This window comes from Eleutherodactylus coqui, chromosome 13 (genome assembly GCF_035609145.1).
Source record: "Eleutherodactylus coqui strain aEleCoq1 chromosome 13, aEleCoq1.hap1, whole genome shotgun sequence".
Taxonomy (NCBI): Eukaryota; Metazoa; Chordata; class Amphibia; order Anura; family Eleutherodactylidae; genus Eleutherodactylus; species Eleutherodactylus coqui.
In genome coordinates, this window is record NC_089849.1 from 50,984,674 (window position 1) to 51,007,964 (window position 23,291).

General features: G+C 43.2%; 1 protein-coding gene across 4 annotated transcripts in view; it reads right to left on the reverse strand.

Moving 5' to 3' along the window:
* Positions 1 to 174: 174 nt before the first annotated feature.
* EPB41L1 (erythrocyte membrane protein band 4.1 like 1) overlaps positions 175 to 23,291 on the reverse strand; it is a 129,715-nt gene continuing 106,598 nt past the window's right edge. For 3 of the 4 annotated variants that reach the window (XM_066587807.1, XM_066587805.1, XM_066587806.1), the window contains exons 15-24: positions 14,439 to 14,540; positions 9,424 to 10,647; positions 7,449 to 7,559; positions 6,532 to 6,852; positions 5,885 to 5,995; positions 4,520 to 4,624; positions 4,364 to 4,438; positions 3,139 to 3,219; positions 1,595 to 1,711; positions 175 to 1,139 (exon numbers count right to left, since the gene is read on the reverse strand). In XM_066587807.1, coding sequence (XP_066443904.1) covers positions 1,131 to 1,139; positions 1,595 to 1,711; positions 3,139 to 3,219; positions 4,364 to 4,438; positions 4,520 to 4,624; positions 5,885 to 5,995; positions 6,532 to 6,852; positions 7,449 to 7,559; positions 9,424 to 10,647; positions 14,439 to 14,540 — 2,256 coding nt within the window. In that variant the 3' untranslated portion in view covers positions 175 to 1,130. The remainder of the gene's footprint in view (positions 1,140 to 1,594; positions 1,712 to 3,138; positions 3,220 to 4,363; positions 4,439 to 4,519; positions 4,625 to 5,884; positions 5,996 to 6,531; positions 6,853 to 7,448; positions 7,560 to 9,423; positions 10,648 to 14,438; positions 14,541 to 23,291) is intronic. The other variant, XM_066587808.1, reaches the window with a different exon arrangement.

A 23,291-nucleotide genomic window follows, 5' to 3' on the forward strand; every position in this document is an offset into this window, starting at 1 on the left:
CCCTCCAACTCGAATTCATTTTTATGTGGGCAGTTTGGTGGCTAGCACTATTGCCTATGAGCAATGCGGTGCTGGGTTTTAATCTGATCAGAGCAAGAACTGTATAGACTGTGTATGTTCTCTCTGGATTCACCTTTCAATGACTGATACGCAGATTAAGGAAGAAGTCGCATGTCACACTGACTTTGTTTTTATTGGCTATAGAGCAGTGATCACGGTGCACAGGGGGGAGGAAGGATTGGGGGAGAGCACAGCATTGCAGCGGATCAGGCCTCCCCCTGTGCGACGTTAAAATCTTTTCACACACATGGCTCAGCCTTTTTCCCCCAACTAGCAAGGACATCTTCTGACTCCACAGTCGGCAACAAATGGGTTAATAGAGCAGAAAGTCCTACTGGCAGAGTCCAAAGAACAAGAGTCTAACAGTATTTGAAAACTTCAAGTCGCCTCTCATTTCCAATATTACTAGCTGGCTGTGCAGAACAGAAATTCATACTAAAACGGGACCAGGATTAAACATTGTATTATCAGAACAGACTCCACTGCTGCAATTCTATCTAATGTGACAATTGGACTGCAGATTATCAGGACAGAAATCGTACAGCGCTAAGTATCTATATGAGAGATTTCCTGGCTGAAATATATCAGAGAGAATTGCTAGATATCTAATGCGTATAACAAATGATGAGTTTATGAAGAATTATTAACCCCACTGTTGCTGGAGCACCCTGAAGAACGTTTGAGGGATTCCCTTTAATGAACTCTTAAAAGCACAAGTTTCCTAAGTGCGCAGATAAAACTTGACTCTGCAGATGCCACATGCATTCTATTCACGCATTGCTAGGCATGCTTCTCAGAAGAGGAGCAGTCGTAGAGCTGATGCACAAGAAGGAAGTGTCCCATAGTCATCTTCACAAGAGATGTTACTCCGCTCCCGGGAAGGTGACAAGTCTTTCATTGTCAGGGAATGCTGTCAGCATCGGTTTCAGAGGCCCCTTTGCCGTTTTTTTTTTGGAGGCTTTGCAGCTGGCATGTGCTGAAGGATGAGGGAAGGGTGGACAGTCCTTATTTTATGAGACAGTGGCTGAGAGAGGGTGATGTAAGGGAGGATTCACATCCAAAATCCAAGGTCAAGATTGCTGGGGGTTAAAGAAAAGGACATTGTAAACATATATTCTTGATATACATCTTAAAGGGGTTTTCCAGGGAGAATACTATTGATGACCTACCCTCAGGATAGGTCATCAATAGTTGAGTGGTTGGGGTCCGTCGCTCGGGACCCCGACTGATCAGCTGAGAGGGCACATGCTGTCAGTGCCGAAAATGCACGCGTTGATTTCAGTGAGAGCCGTCCCTGCTGTTACAAGCATCGGCCACTACAAAGAGGTCGGCGCAGAGACTTTCGCTGCTTCAGCTCTGTGTATTTGCGGCGCTGACAGTATGCGCCCGCTCAGCTGATCGGTCAGGGTCCTGAGCGACAGACCCCAGCCAATCAACTATTGATGACCTATCCTGAGGATAGGTCATCAGTAGTATTATCCTTGGAAAACCCCTTTTAAGTAACCAAGTCTTTATATGAGTTGGGACACTTTACCTGTTCTTTCTCTACAGGCTCCTCAGGCGAAGGTTCTGTTTCGCAGTACACCACTGCTTTGGTGACCAGCATATCTGGGTGTTGAAGTTTTGCCTCCTTAATAGCCATGGCGAGGGCCTAGGATTAAAAAAGTTTAGGATAAATGAAGGCCAAGGTGTTGAAAGTTATAGTTCTGATGCTGATTTGTTTACTATAGCTATTGTTGATCTGACCCATTGCTTTGTGAAATATTTAAGATAGCCCCCTAAGGTGACACTTTCAGGATCTGATGAGAATTTATGGTAAGTGCAGAAGCCAAACCGAAATCCACATCAAAATCCACTACCATTCTGTATCCAATGCAAGTAAATTGGAGACTTATATGTATATATATTTGCAGGGGTTTGTGTGAAGTGTCAAAAAATCATCTGCTAGATGTGTGAACATGTTCATTATTCTGGTGGATTTCTACCTAGTAAAGCAGAACAAATCCTTGGTAAATCTTAAATATGTGAACACACCCTTCACAATTATATTATGCCTTTACTGCCTCAGGTCAGTTTAGTCACAAACTACTTACTAAGGCAACTGAGTATCTGCCGAATTAAGGTTAATGTGCACCTCCAGTGAAAAATTAAAAAATCCCAGATCCTCATGTACAGTAACTATGTAAAGCCCCTCCCTTCAAAGCTCAGCCATTTGTGCTGCAGACATTAGAGCCATTGTCTGCCATAAGGAAGATGGAACAATACCTCTGTAGCGCCACCTATTGGATAGCAGTATTCCTTCAAATCAATGCCTGACCCTTTAGACAGGTCTATTAGAGCAACGATTGGGAATTGAAAACCAAGCCAGAGGGGTTTTCGCCCCTCATCAGTGTGCAGTAGGATCCTGGCTTGGCTAGTGAGAGGCAATGACATGGGTCAGGAGGACAGAACAATACCTCTGCAACGTCACCCATTGTCTGCCATGTTACAGATAAAGTGGAGCTGCAGCCCGTCACCGCTACTGTTTTTGCCAGCCTGTTAGCTCACATTGCTCACTCTTTCGCCTCTGTAAAGATCCTTTTACTCACTTCAGTGCCCAACAGTCATCCCAGCGATAGTCGCTCCTTTGTTTTCAGGCTGGAATGAGGATCGCTCAGTGAATGGAGGTGGAGCAAGCCAGAAAACACTCCAACCGTCCGCCTCCATTCACAGTAAACGGACAGTCGTTCATAGACGAATGACTGCCTGTTTACACAAGCCGATCATAGTTTCATTTTTATGCCTGCAGAAAGTGAACATCAAATGCAATATCATTCATCGTTCAGTCGTTGACGGCATTTACACTGAACGCTTCCCGTGAGAATCTGAATGATTATAATCCAGTGCAACAGGGCCCTCAGTACAATCCTATAGTCACACATACTCGCAGAGTACAAATGCTTCCTAAAACAATAAGTGGAGGTGGTGACACCAAGCAGTAAAAAAATAATAGTAAATCTCTCGATTCGATTGCTTTAATGAGGCTATATTACTGTGAAATCTTCTGTAACTTTGAGCTATGATGTGCTGTTGTATTACCTGTTCTTGATCCACATCTTCATCTCCAGTAATAATTATTCTTTTCTCTATCCTGGTCTCAGAAAATCCACCTTTCACCGTCTACTCAGGCATATTGGACAAAAAGGTCAAGTGAAGAAGAAATTGGTGAAGTCGGCCATACCAGAAAAGAACAAGGTAAGGACAAAAATTCAATTAATTAGTTTCCTACACATATATTCAACATATACAACATTGATTACCCTATTTATGCCCTTGTTTGAAGAGTTACTACATCACAATGTTTTATGGAGAAATTTAAGTCACCAGCCATATGAATGTGAACACATACACACTGGGACTTTTTAGGCCAGGATGTGAACATTAATGTAAATGGTGATTTGAATCCACATCTCTATTACATCACACAACCAACAAAACAGAGATCAGGAAGTTTGTCGTGAACACAGAGGAACAGTGTAACAACAATCTGGCTTGTAACTTTAAGGACTCCTAGTTCAGCAACTCTTGGAACGTACTAATTGTACTTGTGGAGATCCAGCTGCTATAGGGAATCTTACAAGCAATCCTACATGGGAAAAATTATACAAATTATCTTTCCTCCAAAAGCAGCAAACTCTCTAGTGCCATCTATAGGTAGCTACCCTGTAAGGGCTCTTTTACTTGGGAAGATTCACAGTCCTGGTGATAATTGCTTGTGTGCTTTCACACAGGAGTGATAATCGCTCAGTAAATAGAGGCAGATCAGAGATCGCTTCCAACCACCTGCCTCTATTCACAATAAACAGGCAGTCATATATAGCTGAACAACTGCCTGTTTACACAGGTCAATCACTGTCTGCTCTATTTGCGTGCATTTTAGCGCTTTTTAACACACCTCATCACCCATTACAATGATGGGGCGCGTTAAAAAACGCTGTCAAACGAAGTAGAATGCATTCGAAAACGCAGCACGAAATTGCAATCTAATGCTGCAGTTTCGAACACAGCGTGTTTGGTAACGCATGTGTGAGAGCGGCCTCAGAGACTTTGCTCCTTATCAGTACAGAGTTGGGTTTGGTGAAGATGCCTGTCTACAGATCGGATTTGTGCTCTATGCTTATTAGTTCCTGGAGTTTATCAAGATCAGTAAGAAATCACAAAGAAAAGCAAAACGTATTCATCACCTCATAATTCACCCAATAGCAAAGTATTAAAATGTATTGTGTTTAATCATAGTGTGTATTGGCTAAATTGTCATCCTCACCTTTGTCACATGAGTAGTTGTGGATGATGACAATGTTTCTGCTGTGCCGTGGGTAATATTTGCAGTATGGGAAACCTAAGGAATAAATGATGTTTTGGGTTTTAGAAATTAATTTAATATCATCAGAGTAATACTTTACTTTCTTGTATAACTTACATGTTGGGTACGAGCCACATCTGCATGTAGAGGTTGGGTACTCTCACCAGATGCTAAGGCTTTTGCTAGATCTCCACCTCCGAGGTCTGTCCTGTTCTCCTCAGCCTGCAACGCAGTCAAGATGCAAGAAGAATAACTATAGGCAGTATTTTAGTGTAGACACTTCTATGTTTTCTTCATACTGAGAAGTTCAGCAGTCATGGCCATAAAATAAGTGTAAAAGTTTAAGAATGGTATTAATCCTTTGATGCAACTGCTCTTGAGCTATATGACAGTGTACTATACTGAGAGAAACCTAAACTAAGTTTACATAAAATATTAAGCCCAATATATATGTGGTTCTTTCCAAAATGTTTTCCCTCTAGCAGGTGCCAATGGTATTAGTTATAACCGAACTGTTCTACTCCATAATGATGACTGATGTTGTTCCATCTACAGAGGTAAGAAAACCCCATATAATAAACTGAAGCCCTCCTCCTGGTCCTTATGACACCTACCCATTCTGGGATAGAGGGACCTTGAAGATGTCACCCATCATCCGTGCTACTCCATTCATTTCATTGGGACTGATGGAAGTAGCCGAGTGCTTTCTATTCGACTGCTCTGTCTGCCCTATTGAAATGAATGGAGCTGTAGCTGCGTATGTGTGACCAGCGGCCCATTTTATGAAAATAGGCAGGAACGATCTTGCATTGCCTAATAGGGGTACACAGGCCTCCTGTGTTCAGGACCAGTGGAGGGCCCAAAGATCAGACCCCCACAGATCTATCAGTTTTCCCCCATCCAGTGGGTGGGTGAAAATCTCTAATCTCATCCAATACCCCTCTAAGTGTTTGAGGAGGCTATGGCATTCGGGTGAGTTCTGTGTCTCTTCATTACATACCGTGTAGAGCGCCATTTATCTGTAGTAGCAGTGCCTTGTATTCAATTGATTTATGTGACACATAGGCCATGTGACTCATGGGTGTGATGTCACAGATTGAGGAAGAGTCTGCAGAACTCGCTCTAGTGCAGCGCTCCTATAAGCAACTGATTAGCATGTGTGCCAGAAGTCAGCACCCCCACAAATCTGATATTGATAATCTATCCTAAGGACAGGTCATCAATATTTGAGTCCCAGATAACACCTTAAACTCTATAGCGTCTTCCCTATGCCCTTCTCTCCGGTAGTGATGTTGGAAAGACCTTCTGTTCAGGCCATTTTCAAGCCAAAGTTGGCTAGTGTGCCTGCCATGCACATTTTGATACCAAAAAATACTTGCTAAATAAACTCATTGTTAAGTGTTTTCTAAGCATTATGAACATACATCTGGACAACCTCTTAAGTTTTCGAAATCAAAACTTCTCAAACTTTAGAGTTGTTACCTGAGTGGTTTGCACAGTAGTAATCTGCGAGTGAGTAATGGTTTCTCCATCTGTCCGGCTGACTGTATTCACACTAGTGATGACCTCTTTCTGCACCGTCTTCAAGTGTGACTGTGTGACAAAAGAATAGGGTTACCAGAGGTACAAGTTATAAAGTAGTAGCCAAAATACATGGAAAATCACTTATGAACACAGATAATACGAATGACAATTAAAAACATGCATCGGATGGGTATATGATGTTTAATAACATGATGACATATGATGTACATTAGCATGCTATCAAAACTTATAATGTCATGTGTCAGTGCAGATGACATCCCGGACACTACTACGTTGACATGATGGATGTTCACAAGCATGCACATGATGGTATCGTGGCACAGTGACGTGCAATGTCAAGTAAGAAGCGGAGGGTATTGAACACAAACACAACAGCAGATGAGGGATATGGAGTTGGACATAGATGGTTATGCATTTCACCACGTCATGCATTTCCAGCACCTTCAATACACTTGAAACTTTCAGTGATGTACTGCAGACCTGGGCAGCCAATTTAATATGCCACAGGTTACGTATTTACTGGTACGAGTGACAACACGGACGGACAAGGATACGTCTGGACACTCCATGCTGTAACTTTGTACCTCCGTTGTCTCCTCCTCGGGCTCGTCTCCATCATGCACTTCTTGAAATGCAGTTGCAGGGTTGTCGGTTGTGCCTCCAGCACCATCACCCTGGTCTCTGTGCAACTCTGGCAGGCTACGTGTGAAATCCTCAAAGCCTACATTGGAGTGATAATCTCCAATGACCGTGAAGTCCACCTCCGCTTCTAGACTGGATGTAGAACTGACGGTTATGCTTGAGCACTTCCTCTCAATGCTCAGTTGGTTTTCTTTTAGGAGCCCTGCATTTTGCTCCTCCTCTCCTGTCGTGCGTCCTTCATCTGCTTCCCTGCTGCCCACTCTCTAAGGGAATTCAAAAAGCCATGATGGCGAAAGGTCTCAGTGTGACATTACGTAAAAAGGAGAGTGGTATGATGAGTTCAGATGGATTTGTGATAATGCCCTTCTATACTATTTTGGAAAACTACACACAGGACTTTAAACCCTTTTTTATTAACTTTCCAGCCCATCCAACGGGCATCAAATTTAAATGGACAGAGCAGCGTAAGTACACATCCTAGTGCTGAGTATAGTGTATTGTCCATTGATGGAAAGTATTAGCAGATCACCTCTTAATCACAGTGTAACTAGAGGTTATCAAGCACATTTAGGATTTACATTTAGCAACAATTGATACCTGTTATTATAGCTGTGTTGCAGAAGACAATGTAGATAAATACGAGATCTCCATTAAACTAAAACTCAATGTTATGCAAATATATATTTGTATGTTGTGGCACAATGTTTAACATTCATGGACAGTGTAGCAATCACATTTTCTTGTTATTTTCATAGACCCTGTTTGATGTACACATAGTATAACATTTGTTTCGCCACCCCTCTACTTGGTCAGAAAATAACACTGTGCAAACAGAATCAGGGCAGGCAACAGCCCTGACCTGAAAAAGGACAATCCCGGATTTCCTATAACCCTGGTCCGGCAGGGAGACCTCTCTGAGTGCGGATGGGATGTCCCTTTCCTCCCAAGATGTTGACTCAAGTGGTTGACTCTAAAGCAGGAGAGAAGGGTTAGAGTGAAGAATTTCCAAGGGGCAGAGAGCAAGACCTGCAGCACAATGCATGAGACTGATGCTGGGCAGCACAGCATCGAAGCGAGGCTCGAATGGGCGCTGATTCACTAAGTTGTATTAAACTGTTACCCAGGGGCCATATTGGATGCTTTTGCTTTTTTTCTTACATAGTATGAACAAAAGGTAAGGACGTGTGAACTAAATAGGAATATAAGGGAATGAGTAATGGATATAGGAATCAAATAAAACATTAAAAAGGATTGTACCAGGATCACAAGTTATCTACAGCATAGGGGGAATTGCTGATCGGTTGGGCTCTCACCACTTAGGCCCAATGTCCATGGGCAGATTTGAATTGCGGAAAAATCTGTTGTGGCACCTGCACGGAAGATGTGTGGTTCAAGTCACCCATAGGGAACCATGGGTGTCCGCACTTGAATTTACACATGAGGATTTGTTTTCTGGATTCTGCATGTAGAAAACCAATCGCAGCATGCTCCATTTCTGTGCGTTTCCCACACAGACGCCTTTCATTGATGTCAATAGAAGCCGTCCAATCCACGGCCTGTCCACAGCTGACACTGCGGATTCCGTGGGAAAGCAGGTGTTTGATTTTAAAAAAAGTACTGCGCATTTGCACCGTCCAGCACTTCTGCACACATGCGCAATACAGAAAGACCCGGACAGGTAAGTAAGGTTCTTGGCAGTGGGCAGGTTCAGATCCCTCTGTGGGTTCCTGCATGTAAAATCCGACCCGCCCGTGGACATGAGGCTTAAGACAACTACCAACCCCTAAAATGGAGGTCCCGTGTTCCCTGTGGGCTTATGAGGAGGGACTTTAATGGAACGCTGGTCGCACTGACCCTCCATTCATTTTTCATGCTTAGGCAACTCTCCTTTCATTTTGACGTTACCGTGGTGAAGGGGGTAACGACCTCGCAGTAACGGGCGGAGGATGACAAGGTGTCCATCCCCCCCCCCCCCCCCCCCCCTCTCAAGATTGGCTTGGGTCTTGACCCCCACTGATCGGCAAGTCATGCTCTGTCCTATGGATAGGGGATAACTTGTAATCCTGGTACAACCTCTTTAAAAGAAGACAGGAAAGTAAACCAAAGGAGACTTTTACAAGCACTTCTCCAAGTGGGTGAGGTTGGTTAAGTTTGTAGAGCTGCTTTAAGAATATATTTCATCTTATTCCTGGACTTAATACAGCTTAGTGAATCAATGTCCAGATGCATAGCACAAAAGCAAGAAAACGGCAGCCTCAGTGCAGTGAGTAGGGAGGAGGTGGGATGGAGATTAGTAACTCCTTCCTATCCATGAAGGAGCAAACCGCAAGGCTTTTCAATCCATTTATGCATTTAGTATGAGACATGAACTGCAGGGTACCTGCCAAGCATTGATTTTCCCAGACGACTAAGAAAATTATTGCAGGAGCCAATGAATCACTGTCATGTCATTGAAAGCGCCTGATTCCTGGAGTGGGGAAGATGTATTTTAGTGATGTTACCAGATTAGTTAAGAAGAGGATGTAGCTTCACCTCTCTCTTTATCTTTCCACCAGCTCTCCTTCCCGTCTCCTCTTTTGCTTCCATGCTTTTCAGGCTGATATTTGGGGACGGGGTATTTTTAAGCCAGACGATACTCCAGCCAGAAGCAGATGGTGGGAGAGTATTGGCACAGACAGGCAGACAGATCCCATTATGACACCATGCCCCTTCGTATACACACACAGGGACCTGGCGTGCTAGCCAAACCACAACACTCCAACGCCAAGCAGGTTTGGTGCCTCCTTCCCTCCCCCCTGACAAACATGCTACGGCTGAAGATTTATCAGAGTTACCGCAGCATCGGTGAGTGTTATCTCGCAGCCTGAATCTGGAGATGAAAGGTCTCCAGGAGTGTCTGTTGCGGATTCAGCAGGACTGGCATTTCCTTCATGATATGGAGCAGCATGGTGCCTAGGATTGGGTTGAACAAGAATCCGTTCACTTTGATCACTAGGTGCCGCTACCTCTTGATGACCCCGTTCTCTGGGAAAGCTCACAGGTAGTGGTATGATGGTTGGTAGCATAAAGTGAAGCACTGGCGGACCCCAATCTTCCAAAGGTAAATCTTCCGTGCTCCTCTCGGCTGTCATTTGTACACTTGAAGACATCAATTCATTAGGGAGTCTAGATGTTAAAACCTCTTCTGTATTATCTGTGCTTATTACACAGCCATCTTCATTCACTTCTTCAATATGATCATCTGGCATTAGGATATCAGTAGTGACGTATTCCCTGAATAATTCCTTCACCGTTTCATCTTGTTGGCTTTCCTCTTTTCTGCCATTTAATAGAGAAGATTGCATTTGCTCATGACGATGCTGGGATGATGCATGCATGTCTGTTTCCTCAACTGTTTCCGGTTTCTTAGGTTGCTGGTACCCTGAACTCTCACACCATATTAAAGTTTTATGTTGGTCTTCCCAGTGGATGTCATTGTTCCACTCGCCTTCGGTTTCATCAGCGCTATCATCAGCGTCTTCATCATCATCACATAAAATGACACGCCTGCTCTCTCCAAGTTCCACAATGGTCCTGCTCCTATCATGAGGTCTGGCTGATGATCCAGATGCTACCATTCCTCTTTCTGTCCGCTTCATAAAGGGTTCTTCTCCATCTAGTTCCTCTGCTCGACCCCAGGCTTGGCCTTGTTTTACATTGTCCATCTTCATAGCCCATTCTCTGGTATCATCTGCAGGAGCACCATCTGGTGCTGTCCTGGCTTTACTTTCCACTGCATCCCATTCACCAGTTACCATCACCAGGCGCTCTTCCCTTTGTGTTAATCTGATTCTTCTCTCCACTCCCTTTACCATCGGTACTACTTTTTCAGTCACTTTCTCGTCGTGTCGGTCCTCAGTTTCTCTTTCCTCCCTATCCTTGGGAAATTGCATGTGATCTTCCCTGGCGGGGGACAAATCTTGTCCAGAAACCTGGACAGTTTGAGATTTTGGCACATCTTCAAATGAAGTATCAGAGCTTTCTGTTCTCCTCTCTATAAAAACCCAATGCTCCATGCCCTGCATGGTAATCAGAGCAAGAGGGGTTAGCTACTGATGCACAGTGAGAGTAAGAATGGCCAATATATTATATGTCTCATTTGATTTTCTCAAAAGGTCACTTGTGTACACATTGTTTAGTTATGACAGTAAGTACGGTTTGCACTCACAGAAAATTATACATTCAGACATCGTACAGAGCCCTGCTCTATGTAGAAGGGAGGTGAAAGCAGTGTAAGGCTGGTTTCATATCTGCCTCGGAAGCTCCGGCTGGAGGTTCTGAAAATGGCAGAAGAAAAAGAGCTGCATGCAGCCCCTTTTCTTCCTTTCAAAAGCCGGGCAGCTAGGAGGACCCCATTATAGTTAATGGGGTCAACCCAATGCTGTTCGGTTCCATCCAGAGACGAGACCATTCGTCCATGAGAATTTCCCTTTTTTTGCTTCCCGAATGGAGCAGGAAAGCAAAATCCCTACAGCAGATGTAAAACCACCCTAAATACTACTTCATAAGTAAGACCAGTTACTGTAGCTACTATGAGCAAAGCCTCACCCAGTCTCATTGGGAAAAGTGGAAAAAAAGCAGAAATCATATAGGCTCCATTAATGGTCTACCGAGACTTTCAGGAAATGTGCTCCTCAAATTGGGCAGTTGAGTGTGATATTAAAAAAGCTGTGCTTGCAGTATGAATATGGAGGTAGTGCATTACTTTGGAGAGAGTCCTCTGGGATGTGAAAACACTAGAAGTAGTTTTCAAAGTAGAAATCAATTAATCAAGAGAGGCATAGATGCACAAGAATATAATTCTACCTCTTTATAAATCACTGGTTAGACCACACATGGAATATTGTGGACAGTTTTGGGGACCAGTACTCAAGAAGGACATATCAGAGCTTGAGCGGGTACAAAGGTGGGAGAACTAAAGTAATAAATGGAATGGGTGGACTACAATACCCAGAGAAATTATCAAAATTAGGGTTATATCGCTTGTAAAAAAGATAGTGACCTAAGGGGCGACCTAATAACTATGTATAATATATCAGGGGACAGTAAAGAGAACTTTTCCATGATCTGTTTATACCCAAGACTGTGACTGTAACAAGCGGGCATCCTCTACATCTAGAGGAAAGACGGTTTCTGTACTGATGTAAAAGGGGATTCTTTACTGTAAGAGCAGTGAGACTATGGAACTCTCTGCCTGAGGACACAGTGATGGCGAACTCACTAAAAAAGTACAAAAGCGGCCTGGACGCCTTTCTTGCGTGTAACAATATTACATGTGAATGTCACTGATTACGGGTGATGGGTTGTTGAGCCACAAACTTATTCTGATTGCCAGATTTAGATTTGGGAAACAATTTTTTTCCTAATATGAGAAAAACTGGCTCCTACCTCATGGAAGTTTGCCTTCCTCTGGATCAACATAGCAGAATAATAGGTTGAACTGGACGTCCTTTTTTAGTCTTACATACTGGGTACTATGTTACTATGATCCCTTTGAGGAACACAATGCCTAGTGTCACTAGATTCTGACAGATACATGTATAATCTTCTGGAAGTACTTGCCATAAATAGTGATTAGAATGTTATCAAAAAGCATCATAGTTCATCATAAAATAGTATCTACCATTTGTAAGGCTCTGCCAAGGACCGTCATGGGCTTACCAGCTCGTATAGTCCACTGATCTCCCAGCTTAAAAAAAGTGTTTTGGAATTTAAAAAAAATACCGATAGCTGGTGATGTCATAAAATGACAATTAAACTAATAGTCACCTCTTAAATCCGACTGTGTTCTGGTGCTACCATCCTTGTGGCCCTCACCAGTCTCTGCTTACATCATTGTATTGATGATGTGTCATTATCGACCTCAGTGGTCACAGGTCATACATACTGACATCACCAGTGATTGTCAGCAGGGCTCACGAATTGGTACTGCATGTTATCACCATAGTGATCTAAACAGAGAGCGACAGGGGCCCATGGGACTGGCAACACTGGAGCAGCTGAGGTTTTCGTATAGAGGGAAATGTAGAAAGAGAAGACTTTTACTTTCCTGTGTGATCCTTGGCAAATCCCACAAATATTTTTATTGGAACATCGACATATTCAAAATCAAATAATTAGTAAGAAATATCAAAAATGTTGGACTATGGTGTGCTTTCAGTTCATACATATATAGGATAGGGGGTGGACAAAAATATGGAAATACTGTACGAAATTCATGCTTTAAGATCGGTCTCTACATGTCTTATTGAAATATGATTTATAATCCCATGTAATTTAAGTGGAGGTAATATGACACAGATGCCGCCAGGCAGAAGTAAACATCAGCCCGAGAAACAAGGTTCAATTAGTCAGGGGTTAGAACCACTTGGCTGTTGTTACCAGCAAGCTCCCAAAACCACCCAGAGCAGGGCAAGAGGTGAAGTAAACACAAATTTGGTGGGAAAGCTCGCAGCCAAGCAGGGGTCAAAAAGGGAAGCTCAGTGCTAATGATTAAAATCCTATGCATTTTGTACGGTGTTTACATATTGTTGTCCACCCCATATATACATACATACATATTACCTTTATAAAAAACGCTATAAACAACTGCAATAACATCAAATCTCACTACTGATATTAAACACATAGGACAATGTTAGACACAATAAGAATAGAACACTATAATGTGCTGTGCTCTAATTGTTCTATTCTAATTGTTTTGTATGCCTTTAACTCTATACCTCAGTCATATATATATAAATTCTATTTTTTATATAATTTTGTGTGTGACTGTGACAATGTCTTTGTAGTATACACAGCCAACACAGTTTTATACACTACATGGAAATTTAGGCACCACGCCAAAAGAGCAAAAGCAAACCAACACAAAATAGGCATGTACTGAACCATGTAAAAGCAAAAAGAAAACCCTGCCAAAAATACGCAATTGAGACTCTATTTGGCTGACAGTTTGAAAGGCCGGTTTCAGACGAGCTTATTATAGGCGCATTTCTGCACCTGTATTACTGATGAGTGTCCTGGCCTGACCCCAGGTCTACTGACCCAAACTGTCATAGATTCGCATCAGTATTCTTGCAGTCAAGCTGGGACAGTAGTCCTTCATACAGGCACAAACATGTATTCATATTATGGTCATCTGAAATCAGCCAAAAGAACATTCAGTAACCTTCATTGTTACAATGCCGACACCTTCAGATCACCTGTCACATTCAGGGATTGGGGAATGTCTTCTAAGTATGATCTATGAAATAAGGTGTCTGGCAGCTGCTTATCCCGCTTTTCCTATACCCATAAACATGTATTCTTGCATATTTAAGGGGGATTAGGGGGGGTTGGCCGTCAGTTCACCAACAACTCTCTAATGTAGTGTTTTCTGGGGTTCCTTGATACCTGCTCAGGGCATCCATAGCACAAAGCGGCAAGAACTGTCACTATTACAGTAGAGATGAAACAGCCATTAAGGCAGAATCGATTGCTAGGGAACAATTCTAGAATGTTTTATTTGCTCGTACACCAAGGCTTTTGAGTTAGGAATGAGAATAGGTCCTCTAATACGAGAGGGAATTGCTAAACTAATTATAAACTGCCTTGTCTGAAATGTCAAGTATGAAATTATAGATTTTGATCCTGGGTGAAAGGCTTCAACAGCTGGAAAACTATGTACTTGAAAATCTGTGTGCAAATGAAAGACGTGTGCTTCAGTAGAGACTTCTACATCCAGGTAGGCAGTTCCTATTTCTAGACCGAAGTATTCTGTACATTGAAACAACCACAGCAAACAATAGGTGACAGAAGTATGATGAGGCACCTCGGGAGATGAAGCCAAGCTCTTCTGTGTGAAGACATCGGAATCCTGGGCAGCGGCGGCATCAGACTCATCTTCTTCTCTTTTTCCAGTGTCTTCTGTGTCCTGTTGAAACAGTAAAATGGAAAGCTAAATCAGATTATGGGAAGTAGACGACCACAGTGCCTGTCCTCACAAGATGTAATTTAGATTTTACAAACTGAGTTATATGCCTTGGACATCTGTGTAATCCTCGTTATTAAATCTTGTATATTGGAGAATTCCAAAAAAAAGACAGTTTCCTAACATATGACTATTCTTGGAGCTCTTCCCTTAGTCACGGGGGCATTGTGATAATCACTTCCCTGTTTCCCCCAAAATAAGACCTACCCTGAAAATAAACCCCACCCTGATTTTTGGGGGGAGAGGCTGAAATATAAGCCCTACCCTTAAAATAAGCCCCAGCTACACTACATAAAAAAACAAAAGACAATACATTACCTAGCAGGCTTGTCCAGGTCCCTCCTGCTGGTCTCCTGAGTTCCAGGACGCTTTGCTTGGAGTTCCCGACATAAGATCACTTCCTGGTAACAAGGTTCATAAACCCCACTGCCAGGAAGCAATGGCTCTGATTGGTTCTTCAATGCATGTCGCGATTTGTTTTTCGCGCGGACAAATTGCGGCCGTCTGCATAGGATTGCGTTTTCTAACGCAATCATATGGCAGCTTCCACGGGCGGAAATTCTGCGGGAAATCCCACCGCGGAATTTCCGCCTGTGTGCAGGGGGCCTAAGGCACATCGTGATATGATGGCGCATTAGGAGTCAAGCTAAGGAAAATCTCATCTGTACCATAAAAATATCAGACAATAATTAGTAAATTGTCGCTAACCATCTGCAAACCTATTTGTTGTCTTGCTGTTCCACCTGTATAATTCAGATGTGGGCTGTGGTATTTCTCCATGCATTAACGCTATCTAAATACACAGTAAGTGATTCTGAACTCTGTACTGCATTTGTTGTGCAGTCACCATTAGAAATATTTTCACACTCTGTTGCCTTTTTGTGCAGTCCGGTGCCAGCCTGCCCCACTTTTCAGGGGCAAGCTGGCAGTTCTGGCATAGGGCAGTGTCAAAAGGAGCACTTATTCTCCTACAAGGCAACAAAAACTAGGAGAAAAAATGATGAATTATTTCTTGTTGCAATTATCCAATTGAAGTTCATTACTATGGCTGTGGAGGTTGGTGAGACCCACTTTTATTGCCCAGGTCCCCTATCTTTCTGCCTATAAATGTGCTTTATTAGGGTGCCTACCCACTAGCGTTTTTTTCTGCTGCAAGTTCGCTGCGTTTTTTTCTCCAATTGTCAATGGGACCTTCTAATGTTAAAAACACAACGCACCAAAAACGCAAGTTGCGTGTTCATATGCAGTGGGGGTTAACATATTGGGGTCTTCATATTTTGGAATAAAAGTGCTGAAAATAATGGTCATTGCACATGCTCCATGTTTATAAACTATCGTATGTCATTTTTTTAAACCTCTCACTTGTCTTGACCAAAAGTGATGCCGATGTAAATCTCACGTATAGTAGAACAAAACATTATTGACCAATTAGCCATGAGTTAGCCACGCTTTTCATTGTGTGAAAGTTCTTTTACCCCTTAAAGACCAGAGTGTTTCGGTCCTAAAGGACTTGAGACTTTTTAGTGATTTTACACATGTTGTGGCTTTATAGCCTTCTTATTTTTCTTGGGCTGCCAAAGTTATTTTTGCAGCTTTTTTTTCGTGAGATATACGACTATTTTTTAATACCTTTTTCTCACTGAATTTTGTCCCCGTTTTTTATTGTGTATAAAAAGTGGGGGGAAAAACACTTTCTTAAAATTAATAGCTGTTTATTTTTAAAATGAGTACATGAATACTAAAATAAAGTACAGGAACAGGTTCCCCATTTTGTTTCGGACATTTTGATATATAATTTGTATAGCTTCAGATTACAGGTCAACGGCTTGTGGTGGCATGGGTGGTGGGTTGTTTTCTTTTAATAATATATCTGCGTTCTTTTAAACTTTTTTTTTTACATCTTTGCCCCCCATGACGTCATATAAAACTTCTGAAGGGTATTTACTATGTCATTATTTTCTAATTTTACAATTTTCCACTGTAACTGGGGCATTCATAGGAGCCCCAGTTATAAGTGAAAACATTCCCCTATAAACACTGGCAGAGCTTGGCTGGGGTCTGCTAAGATTCAGCATGTCTGCCATGCTGGGGGGTCGCCGATGATCACGTGATCACCAGGTTGAATAAAGAAAACAACATTACTGCTTACACAATTCCAAGAGTGTCCAACCAATGGGCCTCATGCTGCCTAGGATGGCTATGAATGTAGCCCAGCAGAAAATCATAAACTTACTGAAAACATTATAAGATTTTTTCACAACATCAGACGTTATATGTGCTTGCAGTGATTTGGCGAAGCAGGTATGCATTGTTATTTGATTATTAAAGGCGGGGGGGAGTAACGATCGTGGTCATAACATGTGCGACTGCGAGTGGGTCTGGAGGGGGAGAGGGGCATACACAGGCTCAATCTGTTGGAGGTAAGGCCGCAGGCAGTACCTGGCAGCGTCAGGCTGTGTGCTTCCACTCTTAAGACCCATTTATACGCAGCTATTATCAATCAAAATTCGTTAATGCTATGTCTTTTGAGCAATAATTGTTGCATGTAAATGCTACCATCGTTAGCTTTTTGGCTGAACGATGATTTTTAGTTCAGCATGAAAACCATAGTTCGGCTAGCAAGCTGATAGCAGGGACCGCACTCTGTGATTCTCCGCAGGAGCACTGATAACATTGTTCTCAGCTGCTGTCCCAAGGGAGAACAATGGAGCTGTATGCAGATAACAGACCACCCACTGTTATCTGCATACAATGAAGGGAGCTTCATTTAAATGCAATTGAAGCTAATAAGCTACTAATAGGCATTAGTGCTCATTAGTAGGTATGCAAAATGACGGCTCAAAACTGTCACTCAAACTGACTTTTAAGCAAATTTTGAGCAATTATATTTGTGTGTAATTGGGGCTTTACACAGGCTAACGTAGCTCTGTGACTCACTCAGTCACTCTGGGTCCAGCATGCAGTTCTTCTTCCTGGCCTTCCTCGTCCTGACCGCTCCTAACCAGTATCGAGTTACAGACGAGAAACAATGGCCTCTCTCATCGTGGCCAACAGACGCTGTGTGTCCCTTCTCTGGTGTCAGAAATGGGCCCATAGCTGTAAACTGCATGCGGGCCTGGACAGGTTTGTGTGTCTAGACTTGCATGTAGAAGCAGGCAGTGACTCCAGTCTGGAGTCCTTATGGCCTGGCGGCGGGGGTTGTTTGGGTGCACAGTGGAGGACAATGGAGGCTGTTTGGAGTACTATGGGGACGATGGGAGTTATTTGAGTGTTTCTCAAATACAATGCCAAATGACCCATTAGTTTTGTTGCCCTCTTTTCTTTTACTTTTATAATAAAAAGTATTTTTCAAATTCATATGGCGTAATAACTTAGATATGTCCATTTTCTATATAAGTGATCACAAACCTGGGACCTGCTAGACAATTTTAAAAAGTTCCCCCAAACAGGCCGCTGCAAAATTAGGATTATTATTTGGATGGTTTTGCTGATCTTTGGAGGCGGGTATCACGAAAATTGACATTCTTTTTGACTAATCAGCTTTTATTAGTGTTTGCATATTTAATGTGCGGCCTGACGCAACTCTTTTTCTTCCATTTTAGGCCAGAGATGGCAAAAGTTTGGACACCCCTGCTTTATGCACTCAATGAGCGCTATGTAAGCAGGGAAGAAAAGGCAGAAGTGGTTATAAAATGCTTCTGAGTCCTTGGCTGTCTCTAATGACCAGGCTGCTAGATTGCAGGAGCTTTAGACTCGCGCTGTACATTTACAATGGCGTGGGTTTAAAGCCCAAGACCAAGCACCATATATTTACGACCCTTGGTCTTTATTGGGTTAAAAAGGTGCGGCTGTTGCATGCTGGCATTGTATCATTGGGATATTGTATTGCTTTTGTAAAATTCAATTATTGCGCAGTATGCTAAGGATATACAGGAATACAAGGTGTCTATCCACTAACTGTATGTAAGCATATCACACGCATATATAAATATGCTAGGCGTTGTTAGTTATCTAAGGGACCTATAACACAAGCAGAATATTTCACCATCATGTAACAGAATTTACCATGTGGAAAATTCTGCATGCCTTAGGGCTCATTTACACGACAGTATGCATAAAACTGGGCGTGGGTCATGCGGTCTAGGTGAGTCGGTGGACAGCCGACTATCGCCGCGTATGGCTGCAAGTGCATGGCGCATAACAGCATTTCTCATGCACGCTGTCATGTGCAGTGTGACTTTTGCCATTTAACCCTTTCCAATCCAATTTGTATCCTGGTTTTCCTAGGCAGCTTACTCTTTTTCTGCCGTTATACAATGGCGCTATATGCTGGCTAAAGCCAGTACTGCATGAGGTGACACGTTGGATAGGCTCCGACAGCAGAGAGGCTGGCAATATACAGTAAGAGAACCCCGACGGACATCTTCCAACATTGGAGCTGTACAGCCTTAAATCATAATGTCTTCAGACGTCAGACAGTGGATTGGAAGGGGTTAAAAAAAAATCCTCACTCCGTCTCATAGCGGTGTTGCATATGTATCGTCACCCATATGCAATGTATTGCATATGGACAGCATTGCATACGCTACCCATAGAAAAGAACAGGGCTCTCGCTGCGTGATACGCTGTAAAATAGAGCATGCTGCGATCTTTTTCACACACGTATCTACACGCAGTATTTACATGCCAATGTGAATGGATCAATGAAATTCCATCTACTTTCATTGACTCCGTTCGCCATGTATCACACAGCCGTGCATCACGGTTATGTGAACGAGCCATATTTTGATATGGAATTGCCAGCATAATTATGACATTTTTCAATTCCATATCAGAATGCACATTATAGCCAGTGGTGTTGCAGAAATATTCCACCCATGTAAAAGCCCCCTAATATGGGTGTAGGCATACATGCCCTTTGGCGACTGTTGCTAAAAAGTATACTCTGTACTGAAAAAAAAGATTTTTAATACAGTCAAAAAAAAAAAGGCTGCCGACGCCTAATGCTTCAATGTAGTGTATATCAAACGTGACACGGCATGTATTGAATCTATACTGAACATACCTGCAGTGCAAGAGTGTCTCGGTACGGGCACCCAAAACAGAGGCGTAGAAGGTTACACAAAAGTACATTCCGACAGGAGTGAGATCTGAGCAACAGACTGTTAAGTCATAGTGCCAAATGTTAGTAAGAGCTGGAAAATATAGAACACGGTATAGAAAACTGCGATGGTTGCAGGGGGAAAAAAAGGCTACATTTCCCTTGCTTCAGTCCAATCAAGACATAGTGAGCTGCTGCTGAGGCCGCCAATAGAGTTCCAGCCCCTAGGTAAACGCTTTGATAAATCTCTGGGGAGACTAGAGAAGTAGAAATCTGATCAAGCTGAATTAAGATGTTCCAGACAGAACCTTCAGAAGAAAAGTCTCTATGGGGTTCTGGATTAATGAAGCAATTGCTACGTTATCTGTACCTGGAAGGATGACTGCAGTGTGTTTTTTAATATTCCGTGCATGTTCACGGAAACATTCTGGCTTCCTTAGACATCATAGGAAAGACATAGAATAGTAAAATGTCTCCCGACTACAGCTTGATTATTTCACTGATACAATGCTGGGGTGACCGCTATAGGTCTCAAAATCCATTTAGATATCATTTCTGATATGTATCTGAAAATGCCACTCGGGGTCCGTCTTTTCTATTAAATGTTATTTAATGAGATTGCATTTTCGCGGTAGGTAGTCCGCTGTCAGATACATTGAAGAGAAATGCAGGAATTCAGAGTGTTTTTGGAGGAATTATATAGTTTTTCTGGCACTTAAAAAGTAAAGTGTATGTAGCACAGGCGGCTATCATCTTCAGTGGAAGCATAGTCCACGATCGCTATCATATCAATGATGACTGTAATAACACTAGTAAAATAAGGAAGGGATGATTGGGAGAATTGGTCTGTCTTTCCAAAAATATATATATATCTCTATCTAGCATTGCTATCAGTACAAGCCCAGAATGTTCGGAAGCAATGTCAGAAAAATATAATTTTACTGACATAGTAGTAGGTGCCTGGAACAAACTTCAGGCGTAGTTGGAAAATCAAAAATAGATTAATTCAAGCATGCCTGGGATGACAAACTTAGTGCCAAAAAGCTGAACCTAGAGGGAGTGTTGCTGCAAAACTCGGCATGCAGTTACATCTCCGATATGGAAATGATTAGATGAACTGTCTTGCCACCGGAGGCCCTAAAAGTGGTTCCATCCTTGGCCTATAAAAAGGCTCTTAAAGGCTACTTGTGTTTAGTGGACCTATTTTTCCGCTTGGGTAGAGCTTGTTGACCACTTGACGCCTCTATGACACAATCAAAGAGATTTTGCCCAGTTTACAGAGTCTGAGAGGCGCGGATTACTGGGATGCGAGAAGCTGGATAGTCGTATCAATGAATTGCCAGCCACCGCGGCCGTTCTCATCAGACTGTTAAAAGGTGTTGGACCAATGGATGTGTAAATGTACGCATACAAGGCAACTGGGATCAGGCATACTCAACAGACCACCAGTAGAGAGGATCATCTGATCAACCAACAAGCGCGAGCAGCTCAAACTGTTTCATTGTCCGCCATCCAGAGACAGGTTGCACCATCATTACAGGCCCTTGTGTCTGTCGAAACCATTTCCAAGTGCTTGGCTGAAAGACATTTGGTCTCATGGCACCCATTACATGTACGGTCTTTGACACCCACACACTGTCGCTTACACTTGCAGTGGTGTTGTGAATGACGAAACTGAACTGCTACAGAGTAGAACTGGGTTGTCTTCAGTGACAAATCCAGGTTCAGTTTGAGCACGGACAACGGTCATGTTTGTGTATGGAGACATAGGGGGGAGCGCCTTAATCCTGCCTGTGCCGTGGAACGGTACACTGCCCCCACTGCTGGTGTGATGATCCAGAAGGCCATTGCATACAACAATCGGTCACCCCTAGTAGGACAATACCAGCTCAGCCATATGTTCAGGACATGCTGCAGCCACATGTGTTCCTCTCATGGCGGCTTCCAAGAGACATTTTCCAGCAGGATAATGAAACAGGAATGTGTCCACAACATTGTCACACTTCCTTGGCTGCCTAGTCATCACATTTATCGCCAATAGAACATGAATGGGATCATCTGGGACACCAAATTTGCAGGATGTATAGGCTCAGTTGTAGAAAATGTAGACCGATATGCCACAGGATACCATACAGAATTAGTTTGCGTCCATGCCCACCCGTATCACATCTTACATCCAAGCCAAAGGGGGCCCAACAGGTACTAGAGCCTCGATGCCCAGCCGTATCACGTGTTGCATTCAAGCTAAAGGTGGTACAGCAGGGTACTAGAGCCTCCATGCCCCTCCCCCCATATCACATCTTACATCCAAGCTAGAGGCGGTACAGCAGGGTACTAGAGCCTCCATGCCCACCTATATCACATCTTACATCCAAGCTAAAGGCAGTACAGCAGGCTACTGGAGCCTCCGTGCCTGCCTGTATCACATCTTGTATCCAAGCTAGAGGCGGTACAACAGGGTACTAGAGCCTCCATGTCCCCCGAATTACATCTTGTATCCAAGCCAGAGGCGGTACAACAGGGTACTAGAGCCTCCATGCCAAGCCATATCACATGTTGTATATAAGCTAGAGAGGGTATAACAGGGTACCAGAGCCTCGATGCTCCCCTCCCCTCCCCCCTCCCCCCCCCCCCCCGTATCACATCTTGTATCCAAGCAAGAGGCGGTACAACAGGGTACTAGAGCCTCCATGCACCCTCGTATCACATCTTGTATCCAAGCTAGAGGCGGTACAACAGGGTACTAGAGCCTCCTTCCCTGCCCGTATCACATCTTGTATCCAAGCTAGAAGCAGTACAACAGGGTACTAGAGCCACCATGCCTGCCCGTATCACATCTTGTATCCAAGCTAGAGGCCGTACAACAGGGTACTAGAGCCTCCATGCCCACCCATATCACATCTTGTATCCAAGCTAGAGGTGGTACAACAGGGTACTAGAGCCTCCATGCCTGCCCGTATCACATCTTGTATCCCAGCTAGAGGCAGAACAACAGGGTATTAGCGCCTCCCTTCAAGTATTCAGTTTTCCACAATAAATTCTCCTTTTGCTCTGATATTGTAATCACTCATTTATATCAACGTTACAATCACACAGAGAAAGTTTCAATTCATTCCAACAACTTCTTCTAGAAGCGTGATTTTTTTGACAATGAGTATATATCTAGTCTAAAAAAGATGTAATATCAGGGAAGACCAGATAGACCATGTGGTCAGTGTCGTAGCTTTAGGGGTTGCAGGAGTCACAGCTGCTAATGGGCCTAGTGCCACTATGGCAGACAGGATGCTATCTAACCCCCCATGGCTCAACGCTGCACCACATGTCTAACAGAATCTCCACTTCTCTGAATCACCCATAGTCCCAGTCTGTGTTCTGGGCACAAAAGGGGGCCACTAATGTGTGGGCGGAGGGCATGGAGGGAACCACTAATGTGTGTGGGGCAAAGAGGGAAAAAATAATGTGTGATTATGGGGCACGGAGGGGGTAACTAATGTGTGGAGGGGCTACATATCAGTGTTTGGGGCACAGAAGGGACTACTATTGCCTTATGGGGGTCACAAATTGAAATTATTACTCCGTGTTGGGAGCACTAA